This window comes from Enhydra lutris, unplaced genomic scaffold (genome assembly GCF_002288905.1).
Source record: "Enhydra lutris kenyoni isolate GAN:26980312 unplaced genomic scaffold, ASM228890v2 scaffoldscaffold5, whole genome shotgun sequence".
NCBI lineage: Eukaryota > Metazoa > Chordata > Mammalia > Carnivora > Mustelidae > Enhydra > Enhydra lutris.
This window is the reverse complement of record NW_019154089.1, coordinates 14753448-14767487: the sequence shown is the minus strand read 5'-3', so window position 1 is coordinate 14767487 and position 14040 is coordinate 14753448. Positions and strand designations below refer to the sequence as shown.

The 14040-nt window shown below is 45.0% G+C and overlaps 1 protein-coding gene across 1 annotated transcript; it reads right to left on the bottom strand.

Moving 5' to 3' along the window:
• Window positions 1-2095: 2095 nt before the first annotated feature.
• On the bottom strand, window positions 2096-4571 carry LOC111141234 (dopamine receptor D1). The gene is made up of 2 exons (XM_022493657.1): window positions 4494-4571; window positions 2096-4392 (listed from the first exon to the last, which is right to left on the bottom strand). Exon 2 carries the CDS (start codon window positions 3886-3888, stop codon window positions 2548-2550), a length of 1341 nt encoding a protein of 446 aa, XP_022349365.1. The 5' UTR covers window positions 3889-4392; window positions 4494-4571; the 3' UTR covers window positions 2096-2547.
• Window positions 4572-14040: the final 9469 nt, after the last annotated feature.

The following is a 14040-nucleotide window of genomic DNA, read 5'->3' as shown; positions in this document are numbered from 1 at the left end:
ATAAAGATATCCAGAAAGTCAGGAAGCAGAAAGAACAGGCTTCATGCTTTATGGGTGTTCATTCTAGATATGTTCATTATATGCCAAAGCCTTGGGAAGGCAAATATGGAATTTAAAAAGACACCATCTGTTGTGTGATGTTCCAAATTATAAACTTAACCCTAATTTCTATATCCCCTGCTGTTCGGTCGTTCTCCTTATTCAGGATGGAAAAAAAAAAGAAAAAAGAAAAGAAAGAAAGAAAGAAAGAGATTAGCACATTAACTAGGCAGGTTTAGCAGAATTGATGGATATGCCCCGTAAGATATTTGGAAAAGCCCAACATTACAACCTATATATTTTCTCCAGAAAGAAATTCTTGTTTTATTTTCTTCTTAAAACAAACACTACCCATAAATACAGTGTTTGCCGTAGCTGATGGTCCACACCCCCCACAGCAGGCAAGCCACAGTCCTTTCTGTGATTTTTCTATTACTTAATATCTCGGGGCTCTTTGAAAGAAAAAGCAGAGATTTTTGGAAAGCTTTCAAATCTGTGAAATGAAAAGTAGAGTAATCCCTCAAGTGAAGAGAGTTTCTTTTTTAAAAATGTGGTTTTTTTTTTTAAACCAAAAAAAACCCCCCACAGGATTGTGTAGTCCAAATCAAAAACACTTCCTGTTTAAATAGTCCAAGGCAACCTGTGGCATCCATAACAGGAGAAATTTGCATTAAAAAGAAAAGCAAAAGTCAGTTATCCTCAAAAACACCCATGTTCTCTTACTCATAAGTCTGAAATAGCCCTGATTTTAAAACACACTTAACAAACAGGACACAGCTCATTCAGGATTGATTTGAGTTCACAAAATAATTTTATTATATGTAAGAAAGCATACAGGCAATAAAATGAAGAAACATTCACAATGCATAAATAACACGGACCTGATGCAGGAAACACTTTTCAGTAGATTTCCTTCTTGGTACCCATGTCACCTAACTGCTGTGTAAATTGTTTATCAACAAGGATACCCTGTAAACATTTCAAAGAAATTCTCTTGAAATGCCCCCACATGATGAGTATCTGGCAGGAGAGATTCAGGATACTTTATACAGTTGAGCTGATGAGATAGGAACTTGATTCCGAAGCACAGAGAAGGAGCTAGCATTTGTCAAATGAGATACTGGTGGCTTTGGGGCACTTAACACACCCAAAGAGAAAGGGTCTCCTGTTTTTTCCACCAAGAGAAATGTCTAACTCGAGGATGATAATGAGGCACTATTCATTAGTCAGTATACTATTAACATTTAGACTTAAAAAAAAAAAAATCGATTCTAAATTCAGATTAAAGCACTACAAAAAGTCGCCCCACTGAGTGGTGTGATTTGGCCTGGTAAGATACAGATGCAGGATTTGACCTCTGTCCATTGGTGACACTGTTGCAATGCAAGAATTAAAGATACCTACTGTCTTCATACACGTATCCAACCAGGACAGCCATGTGTTTGGTTCAGAAAAGCTATCTGACACTGAAATGAGAAAAGACGCAGAGGGCCAAGTATTTTACATAAATACAAAGTGGCACATACTTTTTATTACCCCCTAAGATCATAAATTTCAAGTCAGATCTTTCTTAAGCTGGCTTTTACTTAAGATATTTACAGAACGGCAAATCTTTGTCCTGGGGAAGTACTGTCATTCAAAAAAATGTGAACATAATAGTAGCTATGCCTTTTTGTTTTTCAAAATCTTTCTAGAAGAAAAAAATTCACAGCATTTGTCAGTTCCCACCTCGTATTTATTTATGCCAAAGAATTTTAAGGAATTATCACAACTTCATTTCCTATCAACCTTGGCTGTGTCTCTGGAAGTTATATATGAGTATTTAGAATCTCAGAGTTTCTCTGTTTGTTTCATTGGCCAATAAAGTGCTAGTTACACAGACGAAATGTGACTGTAAGTTCTCAGTAACTTATTAGTTTATCCTATGACATCTGATAAATATAGATTTATTTAATAAATTAAAAATATCCGTATAATACAATAAATAAATAAAACCAATATCAACAAAGCATCTCTCAAGTCCGAAAAAAAAATCCCACTCCTACTGTAAGGCTCAATTATTTTTTAGAAATAATTTATGAAGGCATGCACCTACCTTTACAATCTGAAAACTCTCCTTGGACCAGTGTTAGCACCTGTTTGTACACAACAAACTCAACCCTTCTCATCTCCTTCCGGGAGAGGATCTACTTTTTAAGCGATGCTGTTCATTGTTGATTCTGCGCCCTATTTTTCAAGTCCTAAGATAAGAATCAGTTTCTAAAAATAATTTTGGAGCCAAAGACACATCCCTGTGAACGTTCACTTCACATATGTCCCTCTTGGATTCACTATGAACAACAAAGAAAACACACTGGAATGTATTTTAAAATATAGTTAGCTGTGTGTTGGAGGAAAAGCAGCAGAGGAGGGCTCGCCTGACATCTGAGTCTCACCACACCTCGCAAGCCACTGAAAATCTCCTCCAGCTTTTGGGCTGAGCCTGTCTGGCCAGATTCATCTCAGGCTTCAGGTTGGATGCTGTCCGTTTTGTGTGATGGGCTGGATCTTCTCTAGAGAGACATCGGTGTCATAGTCCAAAATGACAGATAGGGCCGGGGACAGCTTCTCCAAGGGTTTGGCCATTCCACCTGCTTCCTCCTTCTTCAGATCCTCGGAGGAGCCCACTGCATGTGGGATCAGATAAACCAGATTGCAGTCCTTGGAAATGGAGCCTCGAGGCTCGTGATGGCTGGAAAACACCACAGCCCCATTGTTATTGATGCTAACTGTCTCTATGGCATTATTCGTGGTAGGGCAAAGCCTGTAGCATCCTAAAAGAGTTGAAAATGCCTTCCGAAAATCAGCATTAAAGGCATAAATGATGGGGTTCAAGGAAGAATTAGCCCACCCAAACCACACAAACACATCAAAGGTGATGGAATCAATGCAGAAGGGCTTGGTCTCCCCAGACCCACAGAAGGGCACCATGCAGTTCAAGACGAAGAAAGGAAGCCAGCAGCACACAAAGACCCCCATGATCACAGACAGAGTCTTGAGAACTTTAGTCTCTCTTTTGAAGGACATCTTAAAGGAGCTTTCTGGTTGAGAGCACTCCACAGGGTTTCCATTACCTGTAGTGGTCTGGCAATTCTTGGCATGGACTGCTGCCCTCTCCAAGGCTGAGATGCGTCGTATCTGTTTCTGGGCGATCCTATAGATCCTGGTGTAGGTGACAATCATGATGGCCACAGGGATATAAAAGCTTATTAGGGAGGATGAAATGGCATAGGTCCTGCTTAAGCTGGAATCACAGTTGTCCAGGGTGTCATCCAGGGAAGTGGCGTTCCCGTCGGAGGAGATCGTGGGCTTTGCCTTGTGCCAGCTGAGCTGCACAGGGATGAAGGAGATGAGGACAGACAAGGTCCACGCCACGCTGATCAGAATGAAGGCTGCCTTGGGAGTCATCTTTCTCTCGTACCGGAAGGGGCTGGAGATGGCCCAGTACCTGTCCACGCTGATCACACAGAGGTTGAGGATGGACGCCGTGGAGCACATGATGTCAAAGGCCACCCAGATATTACAGAAGGACCCAAAGGGCCAGAAGCCAGCGATCTCTGCCACCGCTTTCCAGGGCATGACCAAGACAGCCACCAAGAGATCCGACACTGCCAAGGAGATGACAAAGAAGTTGGTCACCTTGGACCGCAGGTGTCGGAACCTGATGACAGCGGCACAGACCAGCGTGTTCCCCAGGAGTGTGGACAGGATGAGCAGAGACAGGAAACAGGCTGTAAGGATGCGGAAGGAGAAGTCTCTCTCTACCACCAGCCCAGCCCCATCCATGGTAGAGGTGTTCAGAGTCCTCATCTTGCCAAGGGAGAGCACACAGGGGGCTCTGAACCCCTCCAGTTCCTAAGCAGGGATAAGGGGTCGGTCGGACCTGCACGAGTTCTCACTCACCAGGCAGTCCCTGGCACAGCCCCGCAGGCTCCCCTGGGTGGAGGACCTCACCAGCATTCCATCAGAGGGCTGTAACAATTGCGTGGCAGGAGCCTGCCCTTGGCAGTGCACGTCAGCCCCTTGGAAGGTCCCTCTTGCTGGCTGTGAGTGTCTGCTGACTCCCTTGCTCCCGGCCACTGTCCTGTTGACCAGCTGGCCCTTCAGTCCTCCATGGAAGGCATTGGCTTTTCAGCATATTCTAAGCTATCCATCCAGAGACTCCCAGGCCTCTGCGGATCTAGGCAATTGTAGTCATATTTGGGGGCTGTTGCCTCTCTGGTGGTGACGGAATTCTCCCCTTTTGAAGGTGCAGCTGAAAATACACGCCTCGCTCCTCCAAGTCCCTGGCTCCACCGCAGCTCTCCAAACGCCCTTAAAAAGGCAAAAAGAAAGCAAAGGTTGCTCGCCAGAACTTGAGCAGATCACAGCTTTATGCGTATCATACCCACTTCAACTCCATCCAAGCCACCTACCTTGCCTTGAGGTTGTCTTTCGCAAAGCCCCCCCAACCCCGAGCTCGGAAAGCGGGCTTCGCCAGGCTCCGAGGCTCCACAACGCCCAGGAGGCGCGCAGGAGTCCTGCCCGGGGCGCGCACCCGGGGTCTGGCTCCTGATGCGCAAAAATCGCAGGGCAGGTTGGGGAAATGATCCCAGGCCAGGTCCCACAGGACCCGCGCTGCCCTACTCCCTCCAAAGGCTAAAGACCGTTCAAAGCCGAAGGAGACACCTGGGAAAGGGGCTCCGGGACCTCCCTGAGAGAGGGCACCTCCGGGGCTAGTCACTTGGAGAGCTCCTTCCCTTCGCTGCCTTTTTGCCAGAACCGAGCAGCCGGGGCCCCCTCGGGTGGCCTCTGGCCCCTTGGGGCCAGGCTCTGCGCCTCTCCACCGCGCTGTCCGCTACCTTCCGGGAGCCCGTGGGAACGCCAGGCAGAGAGAGCCGAGCTGGCACCGGAGGGCGCACGGGCCAGCCGGGTTCCCGTGGGGCACAGCCCATCCCGCCCCCGCGTCCCCTCCCCTGCCCTGGGGGCGGGCTTCTCTTGACAGGCAGAGTTTCGGGCGACAGCCGCACGAGGTTCCCTGGATGGTGCCGCGGGCGAAACAGGGGGGTGGGGGGAGGGAGGGGCGCCCAGGTGAGCGGTCTCACGCCCTGGGTTACCGGCTAACCCCCGGACCCTCGGACCCCCGGACAGCACGCGACAGGGCCCGCCAGACGTTAGAACCTCAAGGAAGCCCGAGTCGCCTGAAAGCGAAGCTCGGCCGACCGACATTCAGTGGGGTCGACCCCTAGCCCTTCCCAAAGACCGAAGCAAGCAGGACGCTGCCCACTCTCCCACACACCAAGCCCTGGAACCGCCTGCGTCCAACCTGCTCCGACCTGCGCTGTCTCCAAGTGTCCCCCAACTAGGGTGAGGCGCGCGGGGCCGGCGCAGGTACTCACCGCTGTCGGAGACGGCTCGGCGCGGCGGCACGCTTGGCAGATGCGCTGCGCTGCGCTGCGCGCTGAGGGCGCTCACTTCCAGCTCCGCCCCGGCAGCGGGCGCTTGGCGGGCCTGGGTCAACGCCGGACTGCAGCCTGTGCCCCGCATCCGGAGAGCGCCCCAACCCCAGCACCACGAGCTCGGCAGGCCCGGGGCGCCCTCTGCCGGCGGCGGCGGCTTCCCAGGGCCTCGCTGCGCGTTGGCAGGTACAAACCTCATCCGCCCAGGCTCCGGGATTTACGCTGGACCCCCGCTGTGACCGGCACTTCCCGGACCGTGACTGCCAGAACCTGGAAAATTGGATGCTCAGTATTCCTCATTTTAGGGCTCATTCTGCTAAAAATTGACAAGAATGAAAAATTCCTTTTGCTGCCTCTGCATTCATTGAATCGGTATATTTTCCTGAGCACTCATGATGTGCCAAGAGCAAGGGCGATAGGCTGAGCAAGATGCAAGATTTACTCTCAAAAAGACCAGACAGAACAGGCATTTACTGAGCAGCCTCCGTGTCCCAGGCTCACACCTTGCATTGTTCGCCCCTTAAAACAATCCATTCTCATAGGCCTGGTCATCTCCACCTTGCCCGAGTGGAAAACGAGGTTCCAAAAGGTGTTCGGAATTAACAGAGCTAAGGAAGGCGCTGGCTGGCTGCCTGACTCCCGTCTGCGTGTTCTTTTCATTTAGGCGTCACTGCCCACTGGGAGCTCCGGCTCTAGTGTCATAGCCAACAAACTAAATAAGAGCCGGGCAAAATTGAGGCAAGAGGGTGGAGAACGATCTCCCCAGCTTCTTCCCAGCTGCCCTGGACAATGCCTCACAGGTCAGACTTCAAAAGAATTTGTATGTTAAGTGGCCCTTCGCCATACCTTCCTGTGCATATAGGAGAATGGTTTATTATAAAAGACTGTACATAAAATTTAGACAACAGGTTATATACAAAATTAAGAAAACATTCCACTTGAAAAAATGAAAAAGATTGCTAGCTGATCACTAGTGATACTGAAATCATGTTTAAAATTAACAAAGGCAGGGACGCCTGGGTGGCTCAGTTGGTTAAGCAGCTGCCTTCGGCTCAGGTCATGATCCCGGTGTCCTGGGATCGAGTCCCACATCGGGCTCCTTGCTTGGCGGGGAGCCTGCTTCTCCCTCTGCCTCTGCCTGCCATTCTGTCTGCCTGTGCTTGCTCTCTCTCCCTCTCTGTCTGACAAATAAATAAAAAATCTTTAAAAAAAAATTTAAAATTAACAAAGGCAAAATGCATACACAACAGTCACATTGATTTGGTAGCAATAATGGCCTTTAATTTTCAGAAATAAATGTTCTGCACTAGTCTTACCATTTACTATGCTGTTACACGTCTGTAACGCCCAGTACATAACTGTAATTTGAAATCCAAACAAATCCTCAATACACAGGGCATCCTTGTCAGCTGCCTGACTTCCCACCCTTACCCTGCTGCTGCTGGCTGTGGGGGCTCCCCCCTACCCCAGCTTGGTTTCTTCCTCTGTAAATGGTGATGGCATGGCAGGATTGTTGTAAGTAGTAAATGAGATGATGTTTACAGAGGGCGTGGCACTGAGCCTGGGTACTCAGCAGCCCCCTCATGGGCAGAAATCCCTGGGGGTTCACCCGAAAACCAATAGCCTTAGCTCCATGAGAACCTGGCACCACATTGGAAACTACAATTTTCTCTGTAAAAACCCAGAACCTGAGTAATAATTCCATTCGATTAACCAGTACAATCTGCACCTTGGTTTTTTCAAGGAAAGGACTGTATTCCTGACACAGACCATCCCAGGCCTCTGCCCCCAGCTCTGTGCTCCCACCTTGAGCCTCGTTATCACACACAGCAAGACCATGAGTCGTGAGTCAAAATCAGAGACACAATTTTGCCATATACGTGCAGAAAGAACCACATTCTTGTAGAGCCGAAAGCCGTGCTTAACATAATAATTCCAGATCATTTTCCTTAAAACAGGCATTCCCCCAAACTTCTTGACTTCATCTTTCTTTCCCTTTTACGAATCAGTACAAATTAAAGGTATCCTTCTGATTCAAGATGGTCAGGTGAACATGAACATTTAACTCCCCACATTCTACCCACCCCATCCTGAAATGTTTCCAGGGCATTCCACCTGGAAATACACATGTAGGATAAATTTCAGCATTAATCCTGGAAAACAGGAAAAAGTGAGGTCCCTTTTCCAGGATAAAGGGCAAATGGGATTGGACTAGAGGAGGGAGGACTTCCTTGGCATTTTCCCTATGGGAAGAAAACCCCAAAAGAGCACACTACCAACATGGAGGTAAGAGAGGGTGGAGGTCAGGATAAGGTCAATTGGGAAGTGCCCCCAATGCCAAAGTCCTCCCTCCCAGAGCCAATAATCCCAGCAATGCCCACTGTTCTTTAAATTAAAACAAGGATGTGGGGCTCGTGGGTGGCTCAGTGGGGCACCTGGGTGGCTCAGTGGGTTGAGCCTCTGTCTTGGGTTCAGGTCATAGTCTCAGGGTCCTGGGATTGAGCCCCATGTCAGGCTCCTGCTCAGCGGGGAGCCTGCTTCCCCCCACCCCCACCCCTCGCCTCTCTGCCTACTTGTGATCGCTGTCAAATAAATAAAATCTTTGGAAAAGAAAAAAAAAAAAACAAGGATGACAACTACAACCAGAATACCCAGGCTCCCGGAGTCTCCTCTGTATAAAGCCCAGTGGTGACTGATCAGGTTCCAGGTGGCATCGTATTATGAGATACCAGTCCACTGGCCAAGAAATACTTGATATGTAATTTAACTGTTACCCAAATCTTGTTGGAAATGACTTTCATAGCATACTCTTTCCCATCCTCGTTTTTCTCAAGCCAGGCAGCTGCTCCATCCGGGGCGGGGTGGGGGCAGAAATCTCTTTCTTTGCTTGTTAAATCTCCTAAATTCTCTCCAAACTAGTCCACACTGACCTTTGTTGTTTTCACTCAACTCATTCCCCTGACAGGTCTAGGTGATCAGATCAACAGACCTCACTTCCGTGGGGGTTGAGAAGTACTTTTCATCCACAAGTAAATGTCTGCCATTTGCAATGTCAGAACATACAAATTTCCTTCTTACCTGTAATACACTAAAAAGGCTCGAGAACTCAGCTAGAGAAGGAGGGAGGAACGTGGGAATACCCAAGAGGGTGATTTTGTTTCCTGTCACCAGGAAACCAGGAGAGTTGAACAGTTTCTCATGATTCCAAGACAAACACCTGAGATCTCGTTCTAGCAGACTTAGATCACTGATTTTTTGAACATGATTGCCGAGGGAACAGGAAAGAGTCAAACGTAGCTTAAATCCCGTGGGGGTTTTGGGGAGGGGGGTTTGTTTGTTTGTTGTTTTTTGTTTTTTATTTTTCCACTTTGCAGAGTGTGAATTTCAGAGGAACTTACAATTTGGCTAGAGATTTCAGCTTTTTTCCTTTTTTTTTTTTCTTCTCTTGAAGCCAAGGTGAAACAAAGGCTTCCGTTTTGTTCTGTAAAAATCTCCCCCACAAACATCAAGAACACACATATAAATGCAAGCAGGTATTAGCACGAGATCATGCTGGGAATGTAAACCCAAACACAAAAGCACCTTTATTTCCCAAATTGGCATGTCTTTTAAGTCCCGCTGTGATTTATGCACTGCAGGAAGGAGGATGTTAAAACGATGCTTTTCAACAAATTTTTATTTAGAGTTTGTAAAAGTAAACCAATACAAAAGGCGTGTTACCACAGGGCTATCTTAATCTCATAAAAGGATAAATAAAACAACTGAACTGTCAGGTATAACAAAGATACATTTGGGTGGCTTTGGGATTATTAAAGCTGATTTTATACCAAAGATGATGGCTTATAATGTCAGTGAAAAAAAAGAATAAAGCTTGGCTGACCTTGACTTTTTAACTACAATGCTTGTTTTAGACCATAAATACAGCATCTCTGAAATACCTGATCCCATGTCATATTTTCTTTCCCTATAGTTACTATACAATTCAAAAACCAACATGATTAAAAAATTTGAAATCAACAAATGTTACTTTGTGTAGCGGTTGAGATGTTATTCAGCACATACCGTGTTCTAGTGTTGCATGTTTGTCATTCCCTTTTCCTCTCCCTCTTTTTCTACGTTCCTTAAACTTAACTGAAGAGTTTTTATTTTATCTCCTGGTATTGCCTTCTGTTCTAGAATTCTTTGTTATTTTCATGGTTGCTTTAAAGTTTACATCCTCTATAAGATTTTTAGGATATAATGTATATGATATAAATTATAGATCTGTATAAGATGTATGCCTTACATATGAGTATTTATGATCTGTATTATGTATCAGTACAGGATAAATATCCATATCTTATGTCATATATCTTTTCCAAAGCCTATCTTCAAGTGATAGTATATCATTTCATGTATAGTTGAAAATCTTACAATAATATTCTTCCATCTCTCCCCTGCCAGTCTTTATGCTGTTATTGTTATACATTTTATTTCTATATGTGATATAAACACCATATACACTGTTGTGATTTTTCTTTAAACAGCTAATTATCTCGTAGATTTAAATAAGAAAAAAAAATATATTACTTACCCCTGTACCATTTCTTTCCTTTTTTCTTAAGACTATTTATTTATTTGACAGAGAGAGGGAGAACAAGCACAAGCAGGGGAATAGCGGAGGGAGAGGGAGAAGGAGGGTCCCCGCTGAGCAAGGAGCCCAATGCGGGGCTCAATCTCAGGACCCTGGACCCAGGACCCTGGGATCCTGACCTGGGCCGAACACAGATGCTTAATCAAGTGAGCCACCCAGGCGTCCCATCCCTGTACCATTTCTGATGCTCTCCATTCTTTTGTGTAGATTCCTACTTTCATCCAGTACCATCTTTCTGCTTGCAGGAAACCTCTGACTTGTCCTGTGCAGGTCTGCTGGTGATCGGTTCTTTCAGCTTTGTATCTCTGTGTTTATTTTCGCTTTGTTTTTGACAGATATTTTTGTTCAGGTTAGAATTCTAGATCTTAGTGCTCTAAGAGGCTGGCTCACTCTCTTCTCGCTTGTATTGTTTCCAGTGAGAAATCTGCTGTTACCTTTACCTGTGTCCCTCTCTACCTAACTCATCTTTTTACCCTTGGGTGCTTTCAAGACTTTTTTTTTTTTCCTCTAGCGCTGGTTTTGGTCAATTTAATCAAGATGTACCTTCGTGTAGTTTTCTTCAAACTCTCGGTGTGCTGGAGATTTTGTTGAGTTTCTCAGTTCTGTGGGTTTATAGTTTTTGTGTAATTTGGAAATTTGGGTGCTATTATCCCTTCAAGTATTTTTTTTTCTGTCTCCCTGTTCTCTTTTTCAGGTTCTCCAATTACATATATATTAGACCACTTACCCCTCACTGATGCTTTTCTGTTTTATTTACTCTTTTCCCTCATTTTTTCATCTCAGGTAGTTTCTATTGCTGTATCTTTAAGTTCACTATTTTTTTTCTTCAGTGTCTGGTCTGTTATTAATCTCATCCAGTGTATTTTTCATCTCACATTTTGTGGTTTTCATTTCTATTAGTTCCTTTTGCATCTTTTTTTTGCATCTCTTATTCCCCTACTTCACTATCAGACTCTATGAAATATACTTACACCTGTTTCATATCCTTCTTTGCTAATTCTAACTTCTATGTCCGTTCAACTGATTGCTATTTTTCCTCATTATAGGTCATATTTTTCTAATTCTTTTCAGGCTTGGTAATTCTTTTTTTTTTTTTTTTTTTTTTTTAGATTTCATTTATTTATTTGACAGAGAGAGAGATATAGAGAGAGAGCACAAGCAGGGGTAGTGGGAAAGGGAGAAGCAGGCTTCCCGCCAAACAGAGAGCCCTATGTGGGGCTCGATCCCAGGACCCTGGGATCATGACCTGAGCTGAAAGCAGACTCTTAATGATTGAGTCACCCAGGCACATTGGGAGAGGGCAGATACTTAAGGACTGAGCCACCCTTGGTGCCCCATGCTTGGTAATTCTTGATTGGATACCACATACTGTGAATTTTATCTTCTTAGGTGCTAGTTAGATCTTTAAATATCCCTACCAAGATGCTTGAGCTTTGCTCTGAAACACATTTATACTCAGTTTGGTCTTTTTAGGTATTGCTTTCGAGGCTTGTTAGGTAGAACCAAAGCAGAGTTTAGCCCATGGCTAATTATTTCCCATGACTGAGGCAAGATTCCTCTGCGTCCTCTACCAAACATCTTGTGAATTTTGAGATTTTCCAGTCAGTCTGGTGGCAACAGGCACTGTTCCTGGCCCACATGAGTTCTGGAGACTGTTCCCTATAATGTGCACACTCCCATTGTCTCAGATCATGCACCAGTTGGCTCTCAGCTGAAGAAGGACTCTGAAGGTATCTGGAGTTCCCTCCCTCTCTCTCTCCGTAGGTCTCTCCTCTCCAGTAGTCTGTTAGGCAACCGTTGGTGTCCCTACACTTACAGTTCTGTCTCTTCAACTCAAGGAGTCCACTGGATTCCACCTGTGTTCCCCTTCCCTGCACCATGGCCTGGAAAGCCTCTTGAGTCAGCAAGCTAAGGTGGTCGTAAGGCTCGCCTCATTTGTGTCCCATCTCTCCAGGATCATTGTCCTTGGTTGCCTTATGTCTAGTATCTTGAAAACCGTTGTTCTGTGTATTCTCTCCCTGTTACTAGTTGTTCCAGGTGGGAGGATCCATTTATGCCCTGTTACTCCCTCTCGTGTGGAAATAGACATATTGACAGTTTAGATTTCAAACCTAAAAAAAACAAAGGAATGTAAGCAGACAAGGGAAATTGGGATTGGAGGAGGAGATTTGTTAAACAACACTGATTTTCTTCTGCTTTTCTCTTTGTTTGTTTTTTGCACCCCAAAACTGTTACTGACCCATGGTTCTGGGCTGCCATAAGCACTAAATCTAGCCCTGGCCCACTTGTTAGTATGGCTCCAGAATTTTCCCTTCCTTTCTCCTGAATCCCTCAGTCTTGAGAGGTATATGAAATCAGTCTGGCCCAGCATGGCCTTCTGGGGCTGTGGACAGAGTCAACTCTGAGAAAAGTTAGAGCACTTACAAACACCATCACGCATCCCATAAATATTTATTGAGTGCCTACTACTGGCCAAGTACTTTTCTAGATGCTGGGAAGACAGCAGCAAACAAAACAAACATCCCTGGCCCCACAGACTTTGTTATTTCTATGGTAAATGATAGATCTACTTCACACAACACAATATCAATTTGCTATGGGTTTCAATTTTGTTGAGAAAAAAATTAATGCTCCTACTAGCAAAATCATAAACTAAGCCAAGATGAAAGACAGGCTAATTCAAGAAAATTGTTTATACTGAGTAAATATAAAGTCTATTTAAGTCACCTTAAAAAGAGTCTTCTTTAGGCCATTTACAGAAAACCCAAAGCCCAGGGGAGATACTTTGCAAAGAAAATGCCTCAGCAGGCTCTTGAAGCTTTAAGCTAATGCTCTGTACAAAAATAAAAGCTGCTGATTTGTCCATTGGCCCATGAGACCATATGTGAGTAGAGAGCCTCAGAGAATCCTTCACAACAAATTCATGAGCTGAGGCCCTTCTCCCAGCCTACCTCTACTTCTACAACTACTCTTCTAATCTGGTCTCAACGTCTCTTACTCTGTTATGCCAGCCAGCCTCTCAGTCATCATCCCAACAGATGTTAAGTCATGGGTTCTGTAGCCTTAATTATCGGAGACACCTGTGTAGTGGGATTAGCAGAGATGAGCAAAACCATTCACTAATTCCCCCACGCTGCTACCTGAGGCTACCAGATACCGTAGCAAATACTATTCACCACTTGTCCCTTTGTGAAAAAAAAATCTGTTACTTCCTTACAAATTCTTTTATTAGGCCTTCTATTTCTTTAGGCGTCGCCCTGTTGGATTTAATTCTAAGAAAAGAAATTTTATCTGCAGCCTTGCAAAGGAATCCCTCCTAATTAAAGGTAAAGGAACAACGACAACTAAAAGTCTGGCACAGCTGTACTCAGGGGGGGAAAAAAATAAACAAGACAGCCTTTTGGGAAACAAGTTTTAAATATAGGTAGAGGAGGGAAATATTTACAAGATTCTAACTCAGCTTGCTGTTTAATAACCATTCAAGGGACCCCAAGTATCTGTAAGATCTCTTTGGAGATGCCTGGGCTCTGGGTCTTCCCGGTGTAATGTGTCTTTAGTTCCACGAGGCCTTTTGTAATGATTGGCCATCAAAGGGAACACTATTCAAATTGGCATCTATCATTCTTGGAAGGTTTATAAGCTGCATTTTTCTTTGCCATTTTCATTTTTTTTAAAGCGTAGTTAGCAGGTTAGCTAGAGAATAGGAGACCCAGGGGTAGAGCTTAAATCTCTAAGATCCATTTGGGTCAAATTTTTGCAAAGCACAGCCAATGACAAATCAGTGAGGTTTCTGAATCAAAGCAGTAGAAACACGTTATCTTGTATTTGCTGCAGTACAGTATGGGTTATGTTGATGCTCCTGGTGCTAAAATGAAACACATCAGAAGAATG